The sequence below is a fragment of the Protopterus annectens genome, chromosome 11.part0 (genome assembly GCF_019279795.1).
Source record: "Protopterus annectens isolate FY-2018-M chromosome 11.part0, PAN1.0, whole genome shotgun sequence".
NCBI lineage: Eukaryota > Metazoa > Chordata > Ceratodontiformes > Protopteridae > Protopterus > Protopterus annectens.
In genome coordinates, this window is record NC_056745.1 from 3,143,836 (window position 1) to 3,168,097 (window position 24,262).

A 24,262-nucleotide genomic window follows, 5' to 3' on the forward strand; every position below is an offset into this window, starting at 1 on the left:
TTCAGTGAGTGTGCTGCTACAGAAATATCATGGGTACTTTATGTAGTGGAGTAGTGAAGGACTGTTATCTTTTACATCCCAGTTCACAGCTCTTAGCTCTCAGAGCATTTGTGCTTCAAATTATGTTTTACTAAGACACCCTAACTGCCATTAAAATTTTCAGAAGTTTTAACTGTACACACATTTTGCTAGCAAGCAGATGGCTGCATACTTACACATATGATAAAGCATTGAAAGATTACCTTCATCTTTCTCACCGAGTAAATCACTGGAGCTTGGGAACCTTTTTTGCTAGAGGGTCCATAAAAATGCACCTGATCTGTTAAACAAAAACAGATTTAGTTAAATACGAGTGCCTTAACATTGGTGTTGCCTTACCAGGCAATGGAACTTTTCCAGTCTGTCTGTGGATGCAAGCTTGGAGCTGTTTTAAGAGGATGCTGTGTTATTTGCCTTTTATGCTTCATTTCAAGTGTGGCCCCAAAATAACTTCTCAGCCAGAGTAATGGATTGAGTAAGCTTATGTTTGTAAACTATCTCCCCAGGGTGGTATATTATGTAAAGCTGTAATGAATCTCTGTGCCCTGTTTTTCTTCCTTTTCTTTCCCACCTGCTATCTGTGTTCCATTTCCACATGCAGCAGCTGTTCATACAGACCTTGTGTTACCTTAACTATGATGGGAGGAGGGAAAGAAAAGAAAATTAAATGAAAATATGTTAAAAACAAGCAAAAAAGTAAACTAATCACAGTAATAAAGTTAATTCTAGGTGACTTTTTGTTGTCAAATGTTATTTATTTCCCTTCACAATAATTTATTCAGTCTTTTAAAAAATACACAGTGAAATATATTTTAATAAAATGGCTTCAGAGATTAAAAAAACAGCCATTTTCTTATGTACATATAGAACACCTCCGCAATTGTATTTATCCACTTGTATTGCTAGAAAATGTAATGTTATTTTAATCTGTCATACACAGATATTTCCTCTTCTCATGTTGAACTCTGTCATGTTCTGATATGTAGGTACTGTCCTCATTTATAACCATGTCTGGGAACAGAGCAGAACAGCAGTGGAGTACCACGGCTAAAGCTAATTGGATTCTGTTCATATCACCATGTTGAAGCAATTCTTGTCACTGTGTGAAAGTACTGTTGTCCAAAATTAAGCACTACCATTCGTATGCAAGGCATTTCATTTTTTGTAATGCCATATACCCAGCCTCCCCTGGGTGTCAGTATTACAATAGCTAATTTGATTTTTGCAGTAACAGAGGCATGACTGCTTTGGTCCTTAACCATTTGGCCTGGTCTTTCATTTATTTTCAGCTCTGTGATTGACTGCGCCACATCAGGTTGTGAACGTAATCCCAAGTGTTAGGCTTCAGCTTTAGGTTCTCTTTAGTCATTGAACACTAAGTATTTTAGACTAAAGACTGATGCCCTTCTATTCTCATGTTGTAGTATTCTTAATGGTAGGGAGTTGCTGCTCGTAGCGTCACCGTCCGGCCAGTATACCAAAGTCTTTGTTTCAGGAAGGTAAGTGTGACGTCTCTTACCAGGGCCATAAACCGACATTAGGTATAAAAGTGACATCCACACGTACCCTCATCAGAATTTTTCTGCCGCAGTGATCATCGGACGCCCATTCCACTTCTGCATCGCGTTTCTTCAGACGACCAAATTCCAGATCGTTAAAGACCAGGTGATCGCTTTTGACCATTACAGATAAGTGCCCTGTGGGGTTTTCTTTTCTAAATTGCTTACTGTTTAGACTTACATGAGAGAGAGCAGCTGATGCTGACTCTGGCAGGAAGGAAACTGGTATGGACATTGCAATACTGACATCTAGGAGAGGCTGAGTGGATAACAGTGGAAAAAAAAGAAATGTCAACAGCATTTTGGTTGTGATAAGAAGTGTACTTAGCAAGCATTTTACTTTGTAGCTGCAACTGTGCAGGCACAGACATGCACATGTATAGGGGCTACTATTGTTGGCTGTGCCTGACATTATTTGCAGGAATTAGGAGAAAGGGCCCAACAAATACCCCTGATAACTATGTGAATGACAACTTTCCTTTTACCGCCTCTCTCTCTCTTGTGTGTGTGTGTGTGTGTGTGTGTGTGTATGTGTGTGTGTGTGTGTGTGTGTAAAAGATATTATGGAATACCAAGCAGTTTACAAAGCTGAAGGCCTTTCAAAGAAGATGTTAAGGTTACGGTTTACATTTTTTTGGCCCTTCCTGCCCAGGTTATCAAACGCTTATGATCCATTCATCCCTTTCACTGGCTGGTTGAAGTCAAACTGCAGATAGTTTGTAATCTTGTTTTATTGTTTTTTATTGATGACTTAAGCGTGAGTGAGCATGACAATGCTTCTGTTAATCACTGATTGTGTTCTCAAGATTTTAACAAAAAAAAAAAAAAAAACTCAACCACAGTGTCACATTTCATATCATCATACAAGGATACCTATTGTGGTACATCATGTAATTAGGAGTTTAGTAAACTTTTATTTCTCTGACCTTTTAAAAGTTGCACTTGCCGATGCTTATTATTTTCTCTGTCTCCTGGCAGATTGTCATCTGTGGTGATCCTGCAGAAGAAGATACGCAGAAGCTGATTAGCTGCATCAATTCCCATTATATGCCTCATAAGGTAGGAACTTGGGAGTATGTCTTGCACCTCATAAGGTAGAAACTGTGAGTATGTCTGAGTGCATCTTATCTGAAGTATTTTCAAAACATGTCCTGCAAGCGAATGAACTGAAATTCTAAGAAATACAGAGAAAGAGCATATATTCAGTAAGAAGGAATATTTGTTTACTTACCATTTGGTGACTGGGTAAACAGGCTAGTTCAAAGACCCAATTCAGCCAAAACCCAGTCAAAATGCAAGAATACAGAGTATAAATTGCAATATAGTACATACAGATAAGAAAGTTAACCTATAAGCCACAGTCAAGTAGACACAGTACATAGTCTTAAGATGTGGAATCAAGAGAAAAGAAGCATTGCTATTACATTTCCGCATTACATACATTTTCACAGTGGTTAAAGAGTGACGCACAGTATTGCACTGCTTAGTAATAACCAGATATACAAGAAATAAAAAGGTTGATATGTAGTGTTTCATTGTGATTACATTAGCACAAATTCAGAGATTAAGTGGAAGGACACTGTTGGACAATTGAGAAATATTGTTAACCATTGTCTCTAAAGCAATTAGAAGTTACCTCATTGTGGAGATGTTTGAAATGAGCAGTCTTGAACCTTTGGAGTGAGTCTTGGGCATTAGCTTTAGGAGGGAGTTTATTCCATAATGCTGGGCCAAGCCTAGAAAAGGGTATGCTCTCAAAAGATCATTTTAAAGGGGGGGCCAGCTTAGAGAGACCGGCTCTAGGATTCAGAAAGAAAACCCTGGCACTAGTGCAGACTGCCTTCTGCAGGTAGCTCAGTTTACATGTTAACATAAATTGTGATTCAGAGACAGCTTTAGCTGCAATGAGGAAAACCTCATTATCGGCTAATTTGCATGTCTCTGAATAGCCTATAATTACCACCAGTTCTGAATGTCAGGACTCCAAATGCTGAGTCACAACATGCCAAAAAAAGGACCAAAAATGCAGAAGAGCAACAAATATAAAACATTGCTCTGCTCTATTTTAAACTTCTTTTTTGCTGGAGGACAAGCCCTTCACACTCCCTGAATGTACATATACCAATTCTGAGATCACTGTATTTCAGAGAAAAGGGAATATTCTAAGAAATGGCAAACCTGGAATTGGTATATGTTAATCCATATTTTTGGCCATTCAGTCTTCACATCTATGGACTTGGCAAAGCAGGTCTTGAGATTTCAAATAGTTACTGAGCCAAACATTACTTTTCATTGGTAATTACTACTGGTGGCCTGTGCATCATGTTGGCAAAAGAGCTCCTTCTCGGTCAGCCTCCAGCAATCATGTTGACAGTTCTACACACACACACACACACACACACACACACGCGCACACACACCAGTCATAACCCTGCAGACACGCGCACACACCAGTCATAACCCTGTAGACACGCACACACACCAGTCATAACCCTGCAGACACGCACACACCCTACACTAGTCATAACCCTGCAGGCACGCACACACACCAGTCATAACCCTGCAGACACACACACACCCTACACCAGTCATAACCCTGCAGACACGCACACACCCTACACCAGTCATAACCCTGCAGACACGCACACACACCAGTCATAACCCTGCAGACACGCACACACCCTACACCAGTTATAACCCTGCAGACACGCACACACCAGTCATAACCCTGCAGACATGCACACACCCTACACCAGTCATAACCCTGCAGACACGCACACACCCTACACCAGTCATAACCCTGCAGACACGCACACACCCTACACCAGTCATAACCCTGCAGACACGCACACACCCTACACCAGTCATAACCCTGCAGACACGCACACACCCTACACCAGTCATAACCCTGCAGACACGCACACACCCTACACCAGTCATAACCCTGCAGACACGCACACACCCTACACCAGTCATAACCCTGCAGACACGCACACACCCTACACCAGTCATAACCCTGCAGACACGCACACACCCTAGACCAGTCATAACCCTGCAGACACGCACACACCCTAGACCAGTCATAACCCTGCAGACACGCACACACCCTAGACCAGTCATAACCCTGCAGACACGCACACACCCTACACCAGTCATAACCCTGCAGACACGCACACACCCTACACCAGTCATAACCCTGCAGACACGCACACACCCTACACCAGTCATAACCCTGCAGACACGCACACACCCTACACCAGTCATAACCCTGCAGACATGCACACACCCTACACCAGTCATAACCCTGCAGACACTCACACACCCTACACCAGTCATAACCCTGCAGACACGCACACACACCAGTCATAACCCTGCAGACACGCACACACCCTACACCAGTTATAACCCTGCAGACACGCACACACCCCTACACCAGTCGTAACCCTGCAGACACGCACACACCCCTACACCAGTCATAACCCTGCAGACACGCACACATCCTACACCAGTCCTAACCCTGCAGACACGCACACATCCTACACCAGTCCTAACCCTGCAGACACACACACACGCACACATCCTACACCAGTCATAACCCTGCAGACACACACACACGCACACTGCCACATACATACACATGTACACCCCACCACTATTTCTCCACTGATCTTTCCAAATCTTAACTGCAATGCAGTCTCCCCCAATTGAGTATAATGGAGGAATGCAATATTATCACAGATGGCTTACTAATTTACACAGAATGCTCCACTGAGTCAATTCCTTCCCATAGGCATTTACAGGGAAGACCACTTGGTTAATTACCATTAGCCAGAGCCCCCAGAATACCATATTATCAGTTAACGCAGAATCAACCACAGTGATTCTACTGAACATGTTATATCACTGTGGTGGGCCTGTCTGTGAATCAGAAAGAGTGACCTTGAGTGGTTGACTGCTGTTACTAGGACTTGCCGCTTGTATGACCCTTTCTGAATCCCAGAGAATATCTTGATTATTTCTTAGGGAGTATATTTGATTTTTGAAAGAAAGATTTGGGAGTAGTAACCTTTTTAAGAGTTTAAGTAACAGGGAATCTAGAAGAAAGTTTGATCTTAATATTACTGGTAGCCCTTTAAGACACCTTAGACGGTTGCAGTGGTGGGGAATGTGAGTTTGCAAGCAGAGGGAATCTGCATATTTTATTTTCAGCAGTCTTTTGTCTGAGTATTAAATGCTAAATGAAAGACTAGCAGTGGTAATCCTTATTCCATTTTCTGAAAGAGGACAATTTTAGACATAGCAACATGGGCAGTAGAATTTTAACTGAGAAAGACATTACCAGCAACTATGCTGGTGTGAGTGGAATAGGTAAGTGAAGTATCCGTAGTGAGACATAAATATTTGTACTCAGAAACCTGTGAAATAATAATGTTTTGGTTATATGTGATGGTAATGTGCATCATTTGAGGTATTTAATGGGACAAGACAAAAAGAATAGCATATATTTTTAAGATTAGTCAGAAGATCTTTGAATTTAACCCAAGAACATTGATCAGAGCAGAGCTGGATTTGAAGATTGGATGGGGTGTTTATTGGTTTGTAGAAGTATAAAGTTGCATACATATTGATATTTAATGCTAAGAGGTCTTCAGTGAGGTCATTAATGAAAAGTGAAAACAGTATGGGACTCCATTGAGTGCTATGAGGGGAAAACTGGTTGTTGGAGTAGACTTGAAAATGTTCTATTTCCTACATAATTTGGAACCACATGATAGAACTTGAGCCAATGTCAATTTTTTTCAGCTTGTTGATGAGTATACTGTGGGTTACAATATCAAATGCCCAACTTCCACAAATAGTACAGCAGTAATTGAGCATACTGTGGATTACACTATTAAATGCCCTAATTCCACAAATAGTAAAGCAGTAATCGGTATCATTGTTTAGACATATAAAAAATTTTCATTGGAAATAATTTCTTACTATCATGCACCCATTTCATCAAACAGATGGCAGCATAAATCTCTGCTTCACTCTAATATGCAGTATGTTTTTGTGGATCAGTCTGGCTTTTCTTGTTCTGTATATCTTTATATAGATGCTGTTTTATTGATGACTAACTTGTATGAGGGTACATACTGTTTTGAAAACATTGTCTTGTCACTGGTAGTCTTTGATAATTTGGAGGCATCCTAATGGTTATGGACATCAGGTTTGTTTTTTATGTTTGTGTTTCTAAAATATTTCCAAAGAATTCACTTACACTCTACTGACGAAATCAGAAAAAGGCCGAAACATGACATGTCTTCAGCTAGTGAAATTTGTTTTTATTGGTTTGAAAGTACCCATACAGACTTAAAAGGTTGGAAGTCATGGGCATCCAGAAGCCATATAGCTGAAAAATTGGTATGTCCTTAAGGGCATGTATCTCATGGGTCTCCATTACAAGATGTTTAAGGTATTACACAATGAGGATTGTAGCTTGAATTGGTCTTTTTTGCAGTTTTTAATGAATGGATTGTTTGTGAAACCTTTTGCACCTTTGATTTGGGGTGTTTTTGTGTGTTTGTGTGTGTGTCTGTCCTCCTCGTAATTGTTTTAGTAGCAAAACCTTTATTAACATTGCAGTGTCTAATGCCTTGTTCTTTTTGTAGGCAAGAAACACAAGAACTGTGGAAATGTTTGCATGGGATTTGCCTACCATAAAAACACCTACCTTCTTTCTTAAGAGTAGTCATTTGATCCCCTAAACAGTACAGTACTTCATTGCTACCTGTAAGAACACTAAAGGTAGCAAGGAGATTACCTCAGTGGGGTACCTACCTGGATTGAAATCTAGAGCAGGCAGAATGGCTCCGGGCTATCAACACTTGTTGAATTTTTTTCATGTATGACAAGTTTGACAGAAATGTTTTAATATGGCTTGAGCAGTCACCAGCTTTATACAGGGAATGTAGTGGTGTCCCTAAGGGTGGGTGTCTGCCCAGTCTGGAGGGGGAAGGGTGCTAAGCTCTGGGATTTAGGTTGGACATTGGGTCTTCTGTTTTAGAACTCCATATAATAATTATTACTGCAATGATATATGACTAACATCCAACATTGAAGAATGAACAGGAGAAATGTGGGCAGGGAGAGGCAGAGGGCAAAAGAGACAAGAATTGAAAGGTCTTACAAAAAGATCACAGGAGGGATATGGAAGTACGTGCACATACCATAGGAACTGAAGCAATCAGTAGTGAGGAAGACTGGGATTGGTAGAAGAGGAGGTGGAAGTGTTTGATTATTATGCATCTACCATTGTCTTGAAATCCTTGTATCAAACCCAATTATATTCCAGGGGAATATCTTCAGTATCCAAGGAAGTTATCATACCAGTGTATGTTTCCCCTTATCAAAACTGTCATTGTATATGGTACCCCTTTTATTATATTCAAATCCAGGCATACCAATCAACTGGAAAGCCACTAAAGATTTATAAACAATAAAATTAAAAGTCTTAAATCCTTCAGCCATCCCAATACTTTAGCACAACTCTCCTCAGTCCCAGTAGCTTGCTTGTTGCCACAAGGGGACATGTGTCTCAGTTTTCAGGCCACAAAAGATCAAGCCATATATGAGCCCCTATTTCTTCACAAAAGCAGTGGCTGTTCAGATACCTACACTAAGGACCTAAATGTACACCAAAGATTAAACGAGTCACTGGCTAGACTATAAACTCAACATATTCTCAGCCTCATAGGTTACTATTGTAGGCAATACAAAGTACTACCTTGATTACATTTAAGGCTAGTATTGGTAGCACTAGTAGACTCATATTTTCCTCAGGGATTGACCAAAGCTGCACTGGTTTGCCCTCCTGTTATGAGTGGTAAGGACAGAGACTATGCTGTTGCGGCAGCTTATGAACCTTTTCACCCAAAACAAGGGGTCAGTCATGCATCATAACCTGAGGATATTAAAGTTGACAAAAGATAAGTTATGTACTTTCCATAGCTGTCTGTGTTCTCTGTTTTCATCCTTCCTCAACTGATAGGTTTTGGATCCGATTTCAGATCTGACTTTGGCCACTTCTAAAGACTCGGATCCATAGCTTGAACTCATCCCCTTACCCATAATCCTCCTCACCAGTAGCATTACTTCAGATAGAGTTTGCCCTTCTTCACTGTACAATGTGTGTACAAACAGCTATGATGTAGAAATAATAATAATAAATATAAATAATATCCTAGGGAATAACTATATAGATGGGAGAAACAAAGAGAAAAGTCAGTCAAGCAAAATGTTTACTCCACAGGCTGAACTAGGAGTCCTGGAAATTAGGAAAAATTTGTGAGATAGGAAGGGGGATGGAGGGAGGTTGAAGAAGGACAAAAACAAACAACACAGACACATATTTATTGTGAGTACATAACATGTATATCTGATGCTCTCTTTCATCCATTCCTCAACTGATGGGGCAGAGTCCCCAACTAGAGAAAAACCAGCGTGGTCCTCAAGGAAGGATGTTCTGGAGCACAGCAGAGCCAAACATTACTGTGTTCCTAGGTAAGATGTCCAATTTGTAGTGAACAGTAATGGTATGTGAGTTATACCATGTGACAGCTCCACAAATCATCCATAGAAGCTCTAGACCAAAAGGCAGAGGATGTGGCCATAGATCTGGTGAAGTGAGCCTTAGGATGTCTGGTCAAGTGTAAGTCCATTCTTGTTGTATACAAAAGAAATATGATCAGAAAGCCACTTGGCTAAAGTCACATTTTAGACAGATTTTCCAGTTTGCCTTTGGAAAAGGAAATAAATAGTTGGTCGTCTTCTTCTTCTTTCGGCTTTTCCCTGGTTAGGGGTTGCCACAGCGGATCACCTGTCCGCTCATGATTGGCAGTGGAGTTTTTACGGTGTCGAGTTTCCAGCCCACTGCCCAACCTTCCAGAGAAGGCAAACACTCACGCTTAGGGCCAATTTAGAGTGTCCAATCCACCTACAGCATGTCTTTCTAATTTTCTGAAATCTTTTGTTCTGTGGATGTAGAATTAGAGTTGCATCTACTGTCCTTTATTGGAAATATTTTGATAGAAAACAGAAAGGTTATTCGATTGATTCATAACTGTTTCTGAAGCTACCTTGGGTACAAAGGAAGGGATTTATATGTAGACAGACCCTGTCCTTATGAAAAAATTATAGATATTGAGGCTTAGGTGAGAGGGCCTGGAGTTCTGATACTCATCTGGTTGAAGTGATTGCAACCAGAAAAATAGGTTTCCAAGATAAAAATTTTAAACCTACCTTGGCCACTGGTTCAAAAGGAGGTTAAGTCAAGGCTTGTAGGAGAATATTTAGATCCCATGGTGGAGTAGGGTCTTTAGGTGGTCAGAGTAAGACAGTACCTTTAAGAAAGAAAAGCTTTATACAATCTAGATGACACCAAAGAGGACTTATGTCCTGTATGAAAATTTGAGATAGCTGCAAGTTGAATTTTTACAGTTGAATAACTAACATTGTTGTTAAAAATGGAAGAAGGAAAATCCAGAATAGTTGAAATGGGTGTGGAAAAAGGATCTATTTGTCTCTGGGCAAGGTTTGTGGATGCAGGGTTAAGAGCCCCCTGACTGGCTCCAGAATAAAGCAGTCGTTCAACCCTTCAGGAAATGCTGATAGGGTTTCTCAGAAAGTGGAACTCTGAAACCGTAATTTTGCAGGACTCTGCCACAAGATCATTGTCTATTATTAGAGTTTCCCCTTCTGCCATGGGGGGATCTGTCCCTATAGGAGCCTTGCAAATTCCAGAACACCATTTTCCTGTCACCTGTCTGTTTCTAGGAAAAGGTTCTTTTAGGTGTAGAAGAACAGATCCCTAGGGCAGAAAAGGTCCTCCTATCTTGTTCACTCCTAGATAGTTACTTTAACATTAGGATCAAATGAAGTAGATCCATCAAAGAGAGCATTGCTGAAAGATGACTAGAAAACCTTCGAAAAGTCACAGAGGCACATCCAGGTGTGCTGTCTCAGTTATTTCTGAACCTGCCTCTCCTGAAGTATCTTCAGAGGTATGAGAGATGAGCCTTATAGAAGCATTTATTAGGGAGTGTAGAATGGCCAATTGCTTAGAAAGAGTCTTCATGTCCTCCGCTGACATGGACCCAGAGAGGGCACTGGAAAACTCTTTGATCAAGCCCCTCTGAAATATTGTGATATGTGCCAGATAATTCAGTGATGTAAGAGCAAAGGTTCCTGATGTATACACTCATTTCCAAACCTGTCCAAAGCCCTCAAATCTTTGCTTGGGGGATAGACAGTAAAACTTTATTCCTTAAATTCTTTATTGGTGGCTGCTGCTACCCCCATGACATCTACTGGAGGACCCCTGCTCTAGTGGGCCCAGTCATTTGGTGCAACTAAATATTTATCCAATCATTTGGGAATTGGCTGCGTTACATCCAGGTCCTTCCATGCTTGGTGGGAGATGAGGTCCACCATCTCATCCGCCAGGGGGAGGGGGGTACTACCCAGAATGTATCTGAGCCGGCTCCAAAAACCTCAAGAAACACTGACTTCTCTTGGGATGGGGGTCAGAAGGCCAACCACCTTTCTGTGTCAAAAGCTTGAGTATTTTACCAAGCGAGGCATCCTCAAAGGGTAATATGGGGAACTTCCCTTTAATCGAAGACAGTGTCTTCTGTGAGGGATTCCTACAGTGACTCGAAGTACCCTCCTCTTGCATGTATGCTTCTGAGAGGGCTGTCAGTAGGGTGTTCCAGAGAGGACTTGGAAGCATGAGGTGAGTCCTGAATGAGGACTGTCTCAAGAGTTGTACTGCCTGCTACCCTGATGCAACATGATGCATAGGCTTCGAGACCATAGCAGGCTGTTGTGGAAGGGTTGGACCTGTGGGTGGGGCAAGCATGTCTTATTCGCAGAGGTGGAGAAAACACTGTCTGTACTACTTAGAAGGCCAAAGACACAGGAGAGGCAATACTCACCCTGACAGGTGCCGAAGACAGCTGCCCGGGATGGTTCAGACCATCACTATGACTCCTTCTCGAGGCAGATGTCAGAGCCGAGTTGTCCAGTGCTGAGGATCCAAGAGGAAGAGATTGCTCTGAGTGAATTGGAGTGGAACCTAAATATGGTACCAATGCTTCAGCTCTTGAGATCCCTTCAGTTCTGACAAGGTAGGAGCTGACTGGATCAGAGACTTAGTTTAAGTTGAAAAAGGCCAAGCCTTTGGATCTGACATAGACAGGCTCGGGATTATCAAGTCTGATGGTTCCAAAATCAAGGGTTGGATCAAGTAGGAGTCAGTAACTGGGTTGAGGCTGATGGTACGCTCACAGATCTGGTGGGATGCAGAGCCAGTATAGGTCCTAACTGAATCTGTACATAGAGAAGTTTCCTTATCATAATGTCCCCACATAAGCGTTGATGAGGCTCCTGGACAACCTGAGAGACAGTGAGGTGGAAGGTGGCCTGGAACAACTTTTCAGAGTCTCTTGGAGGAAGGGAAAGTGGATTTGAGACAGTATTGGCTTCAGTGTAAACGAGGAAGAGAGGTGAGCCCAGAGACTTTGTCTTAAATGTTGTCAGATCTAATATACCTGATGAATCCAATGGTTTTGAAATTTTTTCAGCAGACTTAGAACCTGGAATAGCTGAAGAATAATCAGGAGATCATTTCCTTCCTTCCTTCCTTTATTCTTGCTTGGTGAATCCCCTTTAGCCTTATTAGGAGGCTTCTTGGAAGGGGGAGCTCCAGCAGACACAGAAGCAGAGATAGAAGTGCCTGAAGACGCACAAGACAAAAGACTCTTCAAAATCATCTTACTGCGGCATGCAGCCAGAGCATGGTGGTTGAAACCTACACATGTCGTAATCCATCTCCAAATGTTGAGAACCCAAACAGTATACACACTCCTAGTAGGCATCGGAGTTTTGGTATTTTATGTCCATAGGAGGTACATTTTTAAAGGCTGTTGACTTGATTGACATTATGTAAAAAAAATAAGGAAAGAGAAGACAGGCAAGGAAAAAGATTACCAGTGATGGGAAAAAGAGACATTTTAAGATGTCCAACTCTACTTAACAGGCTCGCTTGACAAGGGAGGTTATGGCATCTGCTTCAGTTAAGGTTCAAATGTTAGCTGTCTTACCTTGCCTGTCCATGGAGATTCTACTTGTATCTGTTCCATAGTTAAGTAGTACTTTTTGCAATCACCACCTTTACACCTTAATTTCAAAGCAAAATGTGTCCAGGTATATATGCAGTCCATTTCCAAAAGTAGCTTGCAGATTTTACATCTCCATAAAGGTACAGTTATGATGGGTGCACCATTCTTATTCAGTTTATTTTATTTGTGTGTGTGTTTTTTTTAAACTGTAAATGTCCAATTGGGACACAAGTCCCTTTTTAGCAGAGGCTCAGGGAGACAGAAAGAGAGAGAGAAAACAATATTTGCAAGATTACAGAGTACAAATTAAAGAAACGGGTTGAAAATTGTATTTTCAAAATACATATCAGAGGAATTAAAAGTTACAGAGTTTAATCAGAAACATTAAGCTAGTCTGATTAATAATATAGAAACATTTAAATAATTAAATTTATATTTAAATGTGTTTAATTAAAACGCAGTTAAATAGTAATTTTCATTTACACAGTTAACATGAATATTCGGCACTGACAAATGAAATCTGTTTTTTTTTAGTAGTGCTGTTACTAGTGCCATCATATACTGGCAGAATTTTCATGGCACTGTGCAGTTAATGATGAGGAAAACGGCATCCAAAATATCTAATCTCTGTAACATTTCTCATATCTTTACACTAGTATATCCATCTGGCATGCTATCGTTAGTTTTTATTTGTTGCTTAAATGAAAATTCTTCCTCCTTCCCACACAGAGCCAACCTCCAGCTTGTCCCTGTGCCTCTGACTGATGTCTGGTCTACCTACGCATCCTAATCTCCTCTTTATTTGCTCTGCAAGTGTTTGTCTATTATATCCAAGGATTACTCCCCCTATGGACTACAACTCCTCACAGGGAGTGCCCTCCCCCTTAGTCCCTTGGGACACTGATCAACCCTGGGTTGCTTGGTTAGGGCTTTAGCTCTCTATGCCATAGCACTAGACACGTAAATGAAATTCTTGCAGTTTGTTTCTACAGGACTACTGCAAATTTGTATGAAATAAGTTAGAGTGTTTACTTTTTGAGTGTTGTTTGTGTGAAACCAAGTTGAAACTGTTCCTGACTTTGCAGAATGTCTGACTATTGCTTCATAAAATGTGTGGTTTTCTAGCACATCACTGAAGTGAGCAGGCACTCGGTAGTGGTGGAAGTCTTGTGGATAAAAGCAATTTTACCTTGTCATATGGAATATCCCTGACTTTATTTCATTTTGATCTGTTCTTAATACAATGTGTTTTTTCTAACAAATCACTGAGGATTACAGTCATTAAATAAAGACAAATATTTGAGTTTCAGACACTGTGTCCTTCAGACAATGCACACCAATGTAAAATGTTATTGTAGCAACTTTTAAGTATATAAGGGCAATATTTTAAGTGTGCTTCTTTGTCATAATTTTTGGCTTTGTCCTTGATTCTTGCTCTATATTATTTACTTAAGCACAGTCAGATGAGTTATGCACAACAAAGCGGCAGTAACTGCTTGGTGGTGTAGGGGCTGTTTGCGGATGAAAGTACCATCTTGTTGTTTGCTGAGGTAACTGTCTGACTTCACGGGACTAATATGCATTTGTGTGAAATGCTGTTACAGAAACTTTCCTGCGTATACCTCATCAGTAGACTACCCACAAATATTCCAAGTGTTCCAACTTTGTGGGCTGTTTGTGGTTTATGTGAAACAAAGTTGAAATTCCATGCCTCTCAAATGTTCCTGAGTTTGCCAAACACCCTTGAATTTGCCTTGTGTTTTAGTCTGTTCGTGTAAAATGTTCGGTTTTCTGGTAAATCATTGAGGCCTGCTGTCTCAAAAGAATGAGAAACATTTGAGTTGCAGACTTCATATTATTCAGAAAAGGCATGCTAATGCCAAAACTTTTATTCTTGCAACTTTCTAAGTGTATAACAGCTATATTTAAAATCTATACATAATTCTTTGTTCTTTATTATTTTTTTGGGTTTACCTTGATTCTTGCCCTAAAAAGTTGAGAGGCATTATTTTTTACCACAATCAGATGAGGTCTAAACAGCAAAGTTGCCATAACTACTCATGTGGGTTTGAGAGTTGTCTATGGATGAAAGTAACTTCCCCTCTTGAATTTTGATCAATTTAAACTGTATGGCTTTAACAGAACTAGACCATATCTGAAATAATTTGGAATACTTGAACTACTTTGTGTTTGTATGAAACAATCTTAAAATACATTTTTGTCCCCATAATTAATTTTTTTGCCATAGTAAGACATGTAAGATGTAGACAGTCAGCAATGGGGCTATGATTGCTGAGTATAGGGACTGTCTGTGGATATCTTACCTTGCTGTCACGATCAGCTTAAGCAATCAGTAGTTTAGCTTTGCACTACTAGTGTGCATTTGTGTAAAGCAAGTTAGGATACTTTACTGTGGTCATTTTCTGTCACTGTTAAACATTAAGGTGTACACAGTCAAGTGACTGTAATTGATACTTATGGGCATTAGTATAGCAATAACCCACGCCTGGGTGTGGGTAATGCTGGATTTACCCACAGTTGGCCAAACAAAGCCAACCGTGGGTAAATCCAGCATTACCCACACCCAGAAGTGGGTTATTGCTATTATACAATTACATTATTTAAGAAAAAAAAGTAATTCATTTTCTTAAATAATGTCATTGTATAATGCCTTCTTGCTGCCCTTCCGCAGCTGTCTGGTATTCTGCGGCAGTTCTGATGTACTGCGCATGCGTATGCCTACACAGTATATCAGAGCTATGGGCAAAAGCAACGGAGAAAGCAAGATCTCCGTTGCTTTTTACAAACTGTTTCACTATGTTAAATGGGTTTAACATAGTGAGACAGGTTTAAAAAAAAACAACGGAGCCGTTGCTTTTTTTAAAGCTGTCTCGCTACGTTAAACCCATTTAACATAGCGAAACAGTTTGTAAAATGCAATGGAGAAAGCAAGATCCGGCGACAGGACCTTTTTCCATTACTATAACTCTGATTTACAACGTGCGCGCTGACCAATCAGCGTGCATGTTTTTTGAATATTAATGGGGGGTTGTTGTATAATGGCTTATAATGAATATGAATCCAAATTAACATGTGCATTTATGAATGATCCAAAAAATATTTCATGGGATTGGGGGCACATGTCATGAAAACCACCCAGGACCCTAAGTACACTTAATCCACCAGTGACTAGACAGCTCTGAAAAATGTCTCATGGTCTGGTTCATTGCCCTCAGCACTAAGGTTCTTGTTGTGCTCAACATTTTCCTAGGCTTCATTTCCTTCCTTTATGTATAATGTTCTGCAGTCTGTCTTCATACTCCTGATCATGTTGGGCACTCGTTGTTAAGTGGGTTTTAACAGCACCAGGCTTGACTGCACTTTTTAACATATCTCTGCAGTTGTTTCTTTTTCTTTTTGGATTCAAATGTTTTGACTCTGTCTTAAGGGTTTTTTGGTATTATGACTTAATTGGTAAGTGAGTCTTAATTTTTAGCATTCTTCCCATAAGACAAGGGTAAATATCCTTTTTTGTTACTCTGACTACACATTTTATGGGTAGTGTGATCTTGTCAGGTTCTGGTTTGATGCTTTGAATGTCTCGCTATTTAGACTTTTATATTAGTGCTTTGTTTTTGTGCATTGTAGGGAAAGCTAAGTTGTTGAAAAAATGAGACTTGCAGTCATAAAATACTGACTTGGGAAAGGCATGTCAATGTGTGGTATTTGGTTGATAGTCACTTGCAAGTGGACTGTGATATTTGTAAACATTTCAGTAAATACACTTTGATTAAAAAATAAGTTGTTATTCAAAGGCTTGCTCCTACAAAAAGACCATTGATAGTCATCCATCTCCCAGGATCAAATTGTACCCAGCATGCCTTCCGGGGTAAGTCTAAGGGCAAGACTTTACAAAATGTGATATATAGGGAGTTTTCCCTTCCTTCCCCAATAGTTTCTCATAGGGAGAACTGGGAAACTTCTGCTGTGAAAGATATTTCCTTATTAACTGTACAGTTCAAAAGTGGCCAACCTTTTATTCCTCTCAGGTTAGAGTCTTCCAGTGGAAGTAGTATTTCCTCTTCATCTGAATTGGTTCTTCTAAGGTGATTCTTCTCTAAGCCCCCTTCTGTCAGTTGAGTGCATTAGTTTTCCAAGCATAGGTCTGTTTCTCGAGATATAGACCCAGTGAAACTCAACCTTTCCAACCACTTGTTCTGGATCAGACTGGGATAGTGTCATTTATTGTTGTTTCTAGTCTTCTCATCAGGCTCTGCTCTTATGCTAGTTGTTTCGTAAGCTTCTAGCACCCTGCTGCCACTGACATTGGTACAGTTTGTTCCAAACCTGTCAGTACTTCTTTTAATGCCACTGAAACTTGGCATAGATGCCATAAGCACCAGCTGTCATCCCAGGCCATGGCACAGGGATCAGAATTTTAGCCTTTGAGCCCCTAAGACCAGGTGCATCAGTGTTGATGTCTGTACCAGATGTCTGCAAAACTATGAGTTGTGATTCTGGTGCTTCACCATTACCAGTGTGGGTGAAGCTTTGGAGGTACCTCAGTGCTGACATAGGTTTCAAGGCTCATCTTGAGCTTTACTGCAGCCCTCGTTGTAGTTCTGTACCTACAATACTAATGACTTTCACCCAAATCTATTTCAAACCTGTATCTGAACCTCTCAACACTTCACAGCATCAGGACGGAATACCTGAGCGGTTCAGGAAGAAGTACAGAAGAATATCTGATTCAGTGTCTTTCTCTGCCATTTCTTGCCTGGGTAAGTCCTCACTTGGAGATTATAGCAAGAGATCATTTAAGTGGAAACACAAACTTCCCACGGGTCTCTCTCGAGCCATACACAGATAAAGAAGGCAAGGTTTATTCCCCAATTTCACTCCATGGTGACTCCATTTTTGGCGAGATCATTCAGATGATGTAGGCTAAAAGTGGATTACCCCCACTTCCCAATGTCTTTTGATAAGGTTCCTCAAGAAGCATTCATGTCTCCTCCACCTCCTTCCAGGGTGGTACCCCATATGATGAGATGCTGGTTGATATACATTCATAGGTAAGTACTGTGCTAGCTGCCCTTGTGGGCTATTTTAAGCCTAGCTAGTTTCCCTTTTTGATTGTGAAATAACCTTTTCCATTTGGTTATAGACTGGCCTTACCCATCCGGTGGTCAATTATATATTACCTCTAATGAGAATAATTGGAATCATACCAAAGATAATTGTAGGGGACCCATACATGGCATAAAGCATTTAGGAGCTGCCTCTGTCCATTAATAGTACTGGGGACTGTCGTGTGGTAAAGTTTCTGTTTCCCATCCATAGATCTAAGTTGTGATTGAATATGGACAGGGGTGAACTTTGTTTTGTGTGAATGGGGAGTCTGTTCCACATCAGTGGTATCCTCTATGAGATATACCTGTCCCTCTAAACCATTCTGTTCATGTTGCAGAAGAGGTTCTGATCCCTAGACTGAGTATTTCTGATGCCATTTGACTTGCTGATGTGCAGTAAATCCATGAGTAACCGGTTGGAGGATGCCTTGTATGCCAGATACAGGTCATCTCTTAGCAGTCTGTAGCATACTGAGTATAGCGTCACTGTTTACATAAGTTCCCAAATTCCAAACAGCTGGGTCAACTCTTTGAGAGTGTTGTCAATGTGGTAGTACCCTGGGGGGAATGACTTCCCAAAGGATACAGTAATGCATTTTTGACATTTAGTTTCAGGTCATGATTTTGTTACTAGTTATTTATTTGGGGCAAACTTTCCTGCAGGATGGCTAATTCATCTGGAGATTCAATGACTGCTCCTAGCTTGCAGTCAACTGCAAACGTAGTCAGCCAGAGCCATTTTGTATTGGCTTTTACTTAGGAAAAGTAGTTGCCAAACAGAAGAGGTGTAGCACAGAACCCTGGGGGACTCCATTGGTGACTGGTGTCTTTGTTGAGGTAACTTCCCCTTTTTTGATTATCTGCATACTATCTGTGAGCCAGTTGGCAGTCCAGCGGGTGTCATGGGGGGTTTATTCCCAGTTTATTTAGCTTTTCTGCTATGCCTAAGTGGAAGAATTGTGCCAAAAGCTTTGACCAGGTGGAGGTATGCAATGTGTACTGTTTTGCATTCATCTATTGTTTTGGTGACCTTTTAAAAAAAAAATCCACCAGGTTGAGTAAGCGTGACATGCCCTTGATGAATCCAAACTGAGACTGGTCCAGTGTTTGAAGGATCCCTGTGTTCTGATTGATTAATTCTGTGTCTTTCCAAGGCTTTGCATATGAGACTGATCAGATCTATGGGTCTGCAATTGCCTGGGTCTGTAAAACGTCCTCAGTTATGCAGGGGAATGACTGCAGCGGTTATCCATTCTCTTGGTACAAAACCTGTTTGGAGTCTAAGACTGAGCAGTGTTAGAGGTGTGACTAAGTCATCATTATGTTGTTTAAGAATCATTCAGGGATATTGTCAGGAGACCCATCATTGCATTATGTTTAGATTTTGATAGCACTTTTAGGACTTGGTCTTTGGTGATAGCTAGAGTTCTGCCAGTTTCAGGTATATTTTGAGGGACAGACATTGAGGGGAGAGGGGTAAGCTTAGAGCAAAATTTATCACCAGTAGGTTCACTATATCTTCAGCCTTGTAGGTAACATCATTTGGTATTAGCTCAACACATTGCTGCATTGTGCTTTTGAGATTATGAACATAACTAAAAAATGCCTTTTGATAGTCTTTGGTTTGGGTAGCTATTTTAGCCTCATACTTGGATTTGGTGGATTTTATTAAGCCTCCGAGTAGTTTTTTATTGCAGTGACAAGGGCTTTAACATTCTAGGAATTACTCTCCTTTCATTTGGTCAAAATTATTTTTTTTATTATAAAGCTTGATCTGATGTCAATTTTCATTCATTGCTCAACGTATGGGTTTGGACCCAATATTCGGATCCGACTCAGCTGTTACTCTAGCTCGTGGTAACCAACAAAGTCTTGAGTTCCTTTCCTACCCACAGTGCACCATGCCTAATTTCAGATCTCGTTTGTCGCTTTTGTGACTAGACATAGTTGACTGCAGCTGAATGGCTAAATCGTTAGATAAGTGAATACTCTTTAAAATATTATTTTTTCTAGTCTTGAGCTTTGATAAGTTCTCTTCTGCTAGAATTTTCATTCTATCTCTTGACTATTAGAATTCCCTTGTTAACTTTTACACTACCCTGATACACTTGGTGTATTCTAAAACTACAATTGTTGAGAGGCCTCTCCTTCCCCTTATTTCTTGTCCTTTCTATGGTGCATTTGCCTTCTGCTTTATTGCTTGTTAATTACTCCGTCTCTTCCTTATGGTTAATCTATTACTTCAAAAAAAAAAAAAACTGTCATATTTATTACCTTTTTCTACTGATTGTTGCTGCTGTTGGCTGTTGTGAACTTTCTCTACTATGTCTGAAGAGGTATTCTTGAAGTGTGAGAGATGTGGACATAAAATGCCTTTCTCTGATACCCGCTCTCTCTGTGTCTACTGTTTAGTTGCAGAGCACTTAGGTCAGGATTGCAGCATGTAATGGCCTTAATCCTTATGTTCTGAGAGGAAGAACAAGTTAATATTAAAAGGTATTTTGCCAACCCCCTTTTGAGATTCTTTATCTGTAATTCAACCTCCTAAATTGAAAGTTAGGAACCCTTCAAAAAGGTCCAGCTCTGTAGAATCTTCGGCATCTGCATCCTTGGAGTTGGAGAGAAAAATTGGATCCTAAGCCTTCTGGGATCCAACCTTCTTCGGATCCAAGCAACTCTCTTTCTAGTCTGTCAACATCAGATCCAACAAGATGCACTTTGGATCTGATGTCACTGAATCCAAAGCCTTTGCATCGCATTGCCTATTCACCTACCATGGATCGAGTTCTGGCCAGGGTGCCCTCCCCGCTTCCTTGAGCGGCATTCTAAATTCCCTTCAGTGGTGTCCTCTCATTCTTCCAGAATTCTCATGGAGGCAGATGTGGAAAGGATGATTAGGAAATTCTTCATGGAGCAGTTTCAGAAGTGAGTCTTCACAGTTCCTACCCCCTTGGGTCAGGATCACCATCCAGCTAATACTCCAATGGCAAGACCTCTTCCTCTGACCCAACTTGTGGTGTTAAGAATCTTTGGATCTGAGAGATGCCCTTCTATTCACATGTTGCAGTATTCAGTACCTATGGGTTTACTCCTCTTACTACCCGAATGCCTGGCCCATATACAAAAGATTTCAGTTACTCTATGGTGCTTGGGATGTCTGACATGGTTAGCAGAACGTGGGCCATAAAAGTGACATCTGAAAGCACCAGCCCTCAGAACTTCTCAGCCGTCCAGTCGAATGTCAGGTGTTCCTGCCTTCCCAGCCATCAAATTCTAGAGAAATCAGACTGCAAACAGGCCCTCCTGCAGCACTTATAAGTTGCCATTTCTCTCCTACAGTCCCTGGGATTTCAGATCATTTTCCCAAAATCCCAACTGGAACCTACTCAAGACATTGTCTTCTTGGGGGTGCAGGATTTGTACAGACATCATGAAAGCCTACTTCCCCCCACAATAGATGGAAAGCTTGACACAACACCTACTTCTAGTTCTCCAGACCACAGAACTGACCGCAAGGCAGTACCTCAGGTTCCAGAGCTATATGGTATCCACTGTGCCCATGCTAGAATTAGCAAGACTCCATATGAGGAAATTGCAATGGTGCCTCAGGTCAGTTTAGACCCAGCACTCTGACCCCCTCAGGTACAGGGTACCCCTCCTACCCTGCCTCAAGCAAGAAATTCATTGGTGGCTGAAGCAAGTGAACCTCAACCCAGGTCTTCCCATCCAACCACCTCACCCCAAACAGATCATGTACACAGATGCCTCAGACTTGGGCTGGGGAGCATCTCTGGGGAGTGTGGCCAGGGCCACACAAAAAACACATCAATATCTGAGAAATGAGGGCAATGTTATTGGCCTGACAGCCTTGCAAACCAATCTTGCAAAAAAGACATGCATCTGGACCTCCTCTGAAAATTGGCTTCATTCCAAGTCAGACTTCCCGGTAAACAAATGTTAAAATAAAACAAAATTTTCCATCAAGGACCACTAAAAATCTTTACCGACAATATCACAGTGCTATGGTATCTCAGCAAGTAGGGGGGCCAAATCTTATTGGCTTTGTAGAGTAGCTGTCCTGGTGTGGGAACTGGCGACCTCCCGGGGAGTAACCTTACAGGTGGTTTACATACCTTCACAACAGAATTCTCAGGCAGACTCCCTCAACAGATCCATGATGAACTCACAGGAATGGATGTTTCACAGGGATGTCTTCCTGGACCTGGTCCACTGGTAGGGTACACTTCAAATAGACATGTTTGCCTCCTCCATCAACAGGCAACTACCTTCCTTCTGCACCAGACTTCCAGATTTTTAGGCTAGGGCAACAGATGCTTTCTCAGTTTCCTGGAAGGGGATGTTTCTCTATGCATTCCATCCCTTTCCCCTTGTTCAGAAGGTCCTGCTGAAGATCCACCAGGACAGACCAAAAATCTTGGTGACTCTGTATTGGCCAAGACAGCATTGGTTTCCCCTGCTCTTACAGCTATCTAAGGGCACTCTCACCACAAGTTGAACCTCAGAGTGGGCCTTCTCACACAGCACAAGGGATCCCAAATACACCCACAGTGGCAATCTCTTCCTCACCCTTTGGGAGATAGGATTCTGATCCCTTTCAGACAACTTTACAATGAGGATGTGCTCACTGTCCTGCAGCAGGCCAGGAAACCAAATACCAGGAAGTTTTACCTATCAAAGTGAAGAGATTTTCCATATGGTGTCTCAAAAGGCAGTTGATCCCACTGAAAAGAGAGACCCCTCTAGTACTCTCTTACCAGTGTGAACTGTAGCAGATAGGGTTAGCTTTCTCATCCATTAAGACCCACTTGTCTGCCATTTCAGCATGTCTTCCCCTGGATCCCCTAGGTTCCAGACTACCGGCAAAGCTATTCTTTAAAGGAGTCCTTCATCTCGGACCACCTAGTAAGCCCTCTCCCCCTCGTGTGACCTCAGCTATGTTTTAGAGAAGCTCACGCTTCCTCCATTTGAGCCAGCTGCTAAAGCTTCCCTAAAACATTGCACATGAAAGACTGTCCTCCTCATGGCCTTGACCTCAGCCAGGAGAGTGTCAGAGTTGCAAGCTCTCATGGCTATTCTACCCTTCCTAGTACTCCACACCGACATGGTTACTCTTGGAACTAACCCTTCCCACAGGCTCAAGGTGGTGAAAGACCTTTCCCTAAATCAAGCCATCCACCTACCAACCTTCTTCCCTAACCCACAAGGAGACAGTGAGAGAGTAATCCATTCCCTAGATGTGCACAGACAACTCAGATTTTATCTGCACAAAACCAAGTCCATCAGACATGCTGATCAACTGTTTGTCTCCTTCCAACCCAGGGCCTTAGGAAAGGCAGTATCTAAACAAACAATTTCAACATTGATTTTCAAAGCTTCTGCTGTAAACACCATGGGAAATCTCTGCAAGGTACTGTCAAAGCACACTCCACCAGGGCAATGGCCTCCTCAGGGGCCTTCGTCAGGGGTTTGAATGCCTCCACTGTACTGGAAACAACCACTTGGTCTTCGGTGCATACCTTCACCAGACAGTACAAGTTTATAGGTTCATAGGTAGGTACTAGGCTATTGGCCCTAGGGCCTATATAAGCCTAGCCAAAAAGGTACCCTGGCTTTCGCCACCCAAGAAAATTATTTTCCTGTGCCCCTGTCGAGCAGAGCCACAGAGGTGATCCCCGGGGTGAATTTCCTATTTCCCATCCAATCATCAAGATTTTTCTTGAAGAGTGCTAATGAGGAGCTTTGTTTGATATAGATAGGTAGTTTGTTCCAGAGTATGGGGAGTCTCTGGTACAGGAATCTATCCCTCCAGAATGTTCTGTTTATTGTGGTGACAAGGTTTAGGTCCCTAGAGCGTGTAGCTCGGAGGGATTGGGATTTCTTTAAGTGGAGCATGTCCAACAGCTCTGGGTTTGGCATAGCTTTGTATGTTAGGCAGAAATTGCCTCTGAGTAGGCGATATGCGACGTAGTAAAGCTGGAGTTTTTTGAGACGGTCTGCATAGGGCATCTGTTTGAGGCCAGTAATCCTCTTTGTGAGGTATTTCTGCGGCCTTTCCAGTTGTTGTAGATGTCTTGTGAGGTACATACCAAAAGGGGCATTGTACTCTATAAGGGGTCTAATGAGTGACGAGTAGAGGGGAACAATGACCTCTCTTTTCTTGGATGAGAAACCTTTTGTGATGAGGTGTGCCACGTAGAAGGATTTCCTGACTACTGTGGTGATGTGATTATCAAAGGAGAGATTACTGTCCACCTGTGTCCCAAGGTCTCTTATCACACTTTCGGTTTTGGTATTGAGCTTGAGGCCATAGCTTTGACACCAGGCATCTGTCTCAGTGAGGCCTTTTTGTAGG

General features: G+C 41.5%; 1 protein-coding gene across 2 annotated transcripts in view; it reads left to right on the forward strand.

Moving 5' to 3' along the window:
- SPATA20 (spermatogenesis associated 20) overlaps window positions 1–24,262 on the forward strand; it is a 2,234,575-nt gene that overhangs the window by 1,639,353 nt on the left and 570,960 nt on the right. For both annotated transcript variants that reach the window (XM_044087351.1, XM_044087352.1), the window contains exon 15: window positions 2,577–2,657. In XM_044087351.1, coding sequence (XP_043943286.1) covers window positions 2,577–2,657 — 81 coding nt within the window. The remainder of the gene's footprint in view (window positions 1–2,576; window positions 2,658–24,262) is intronic.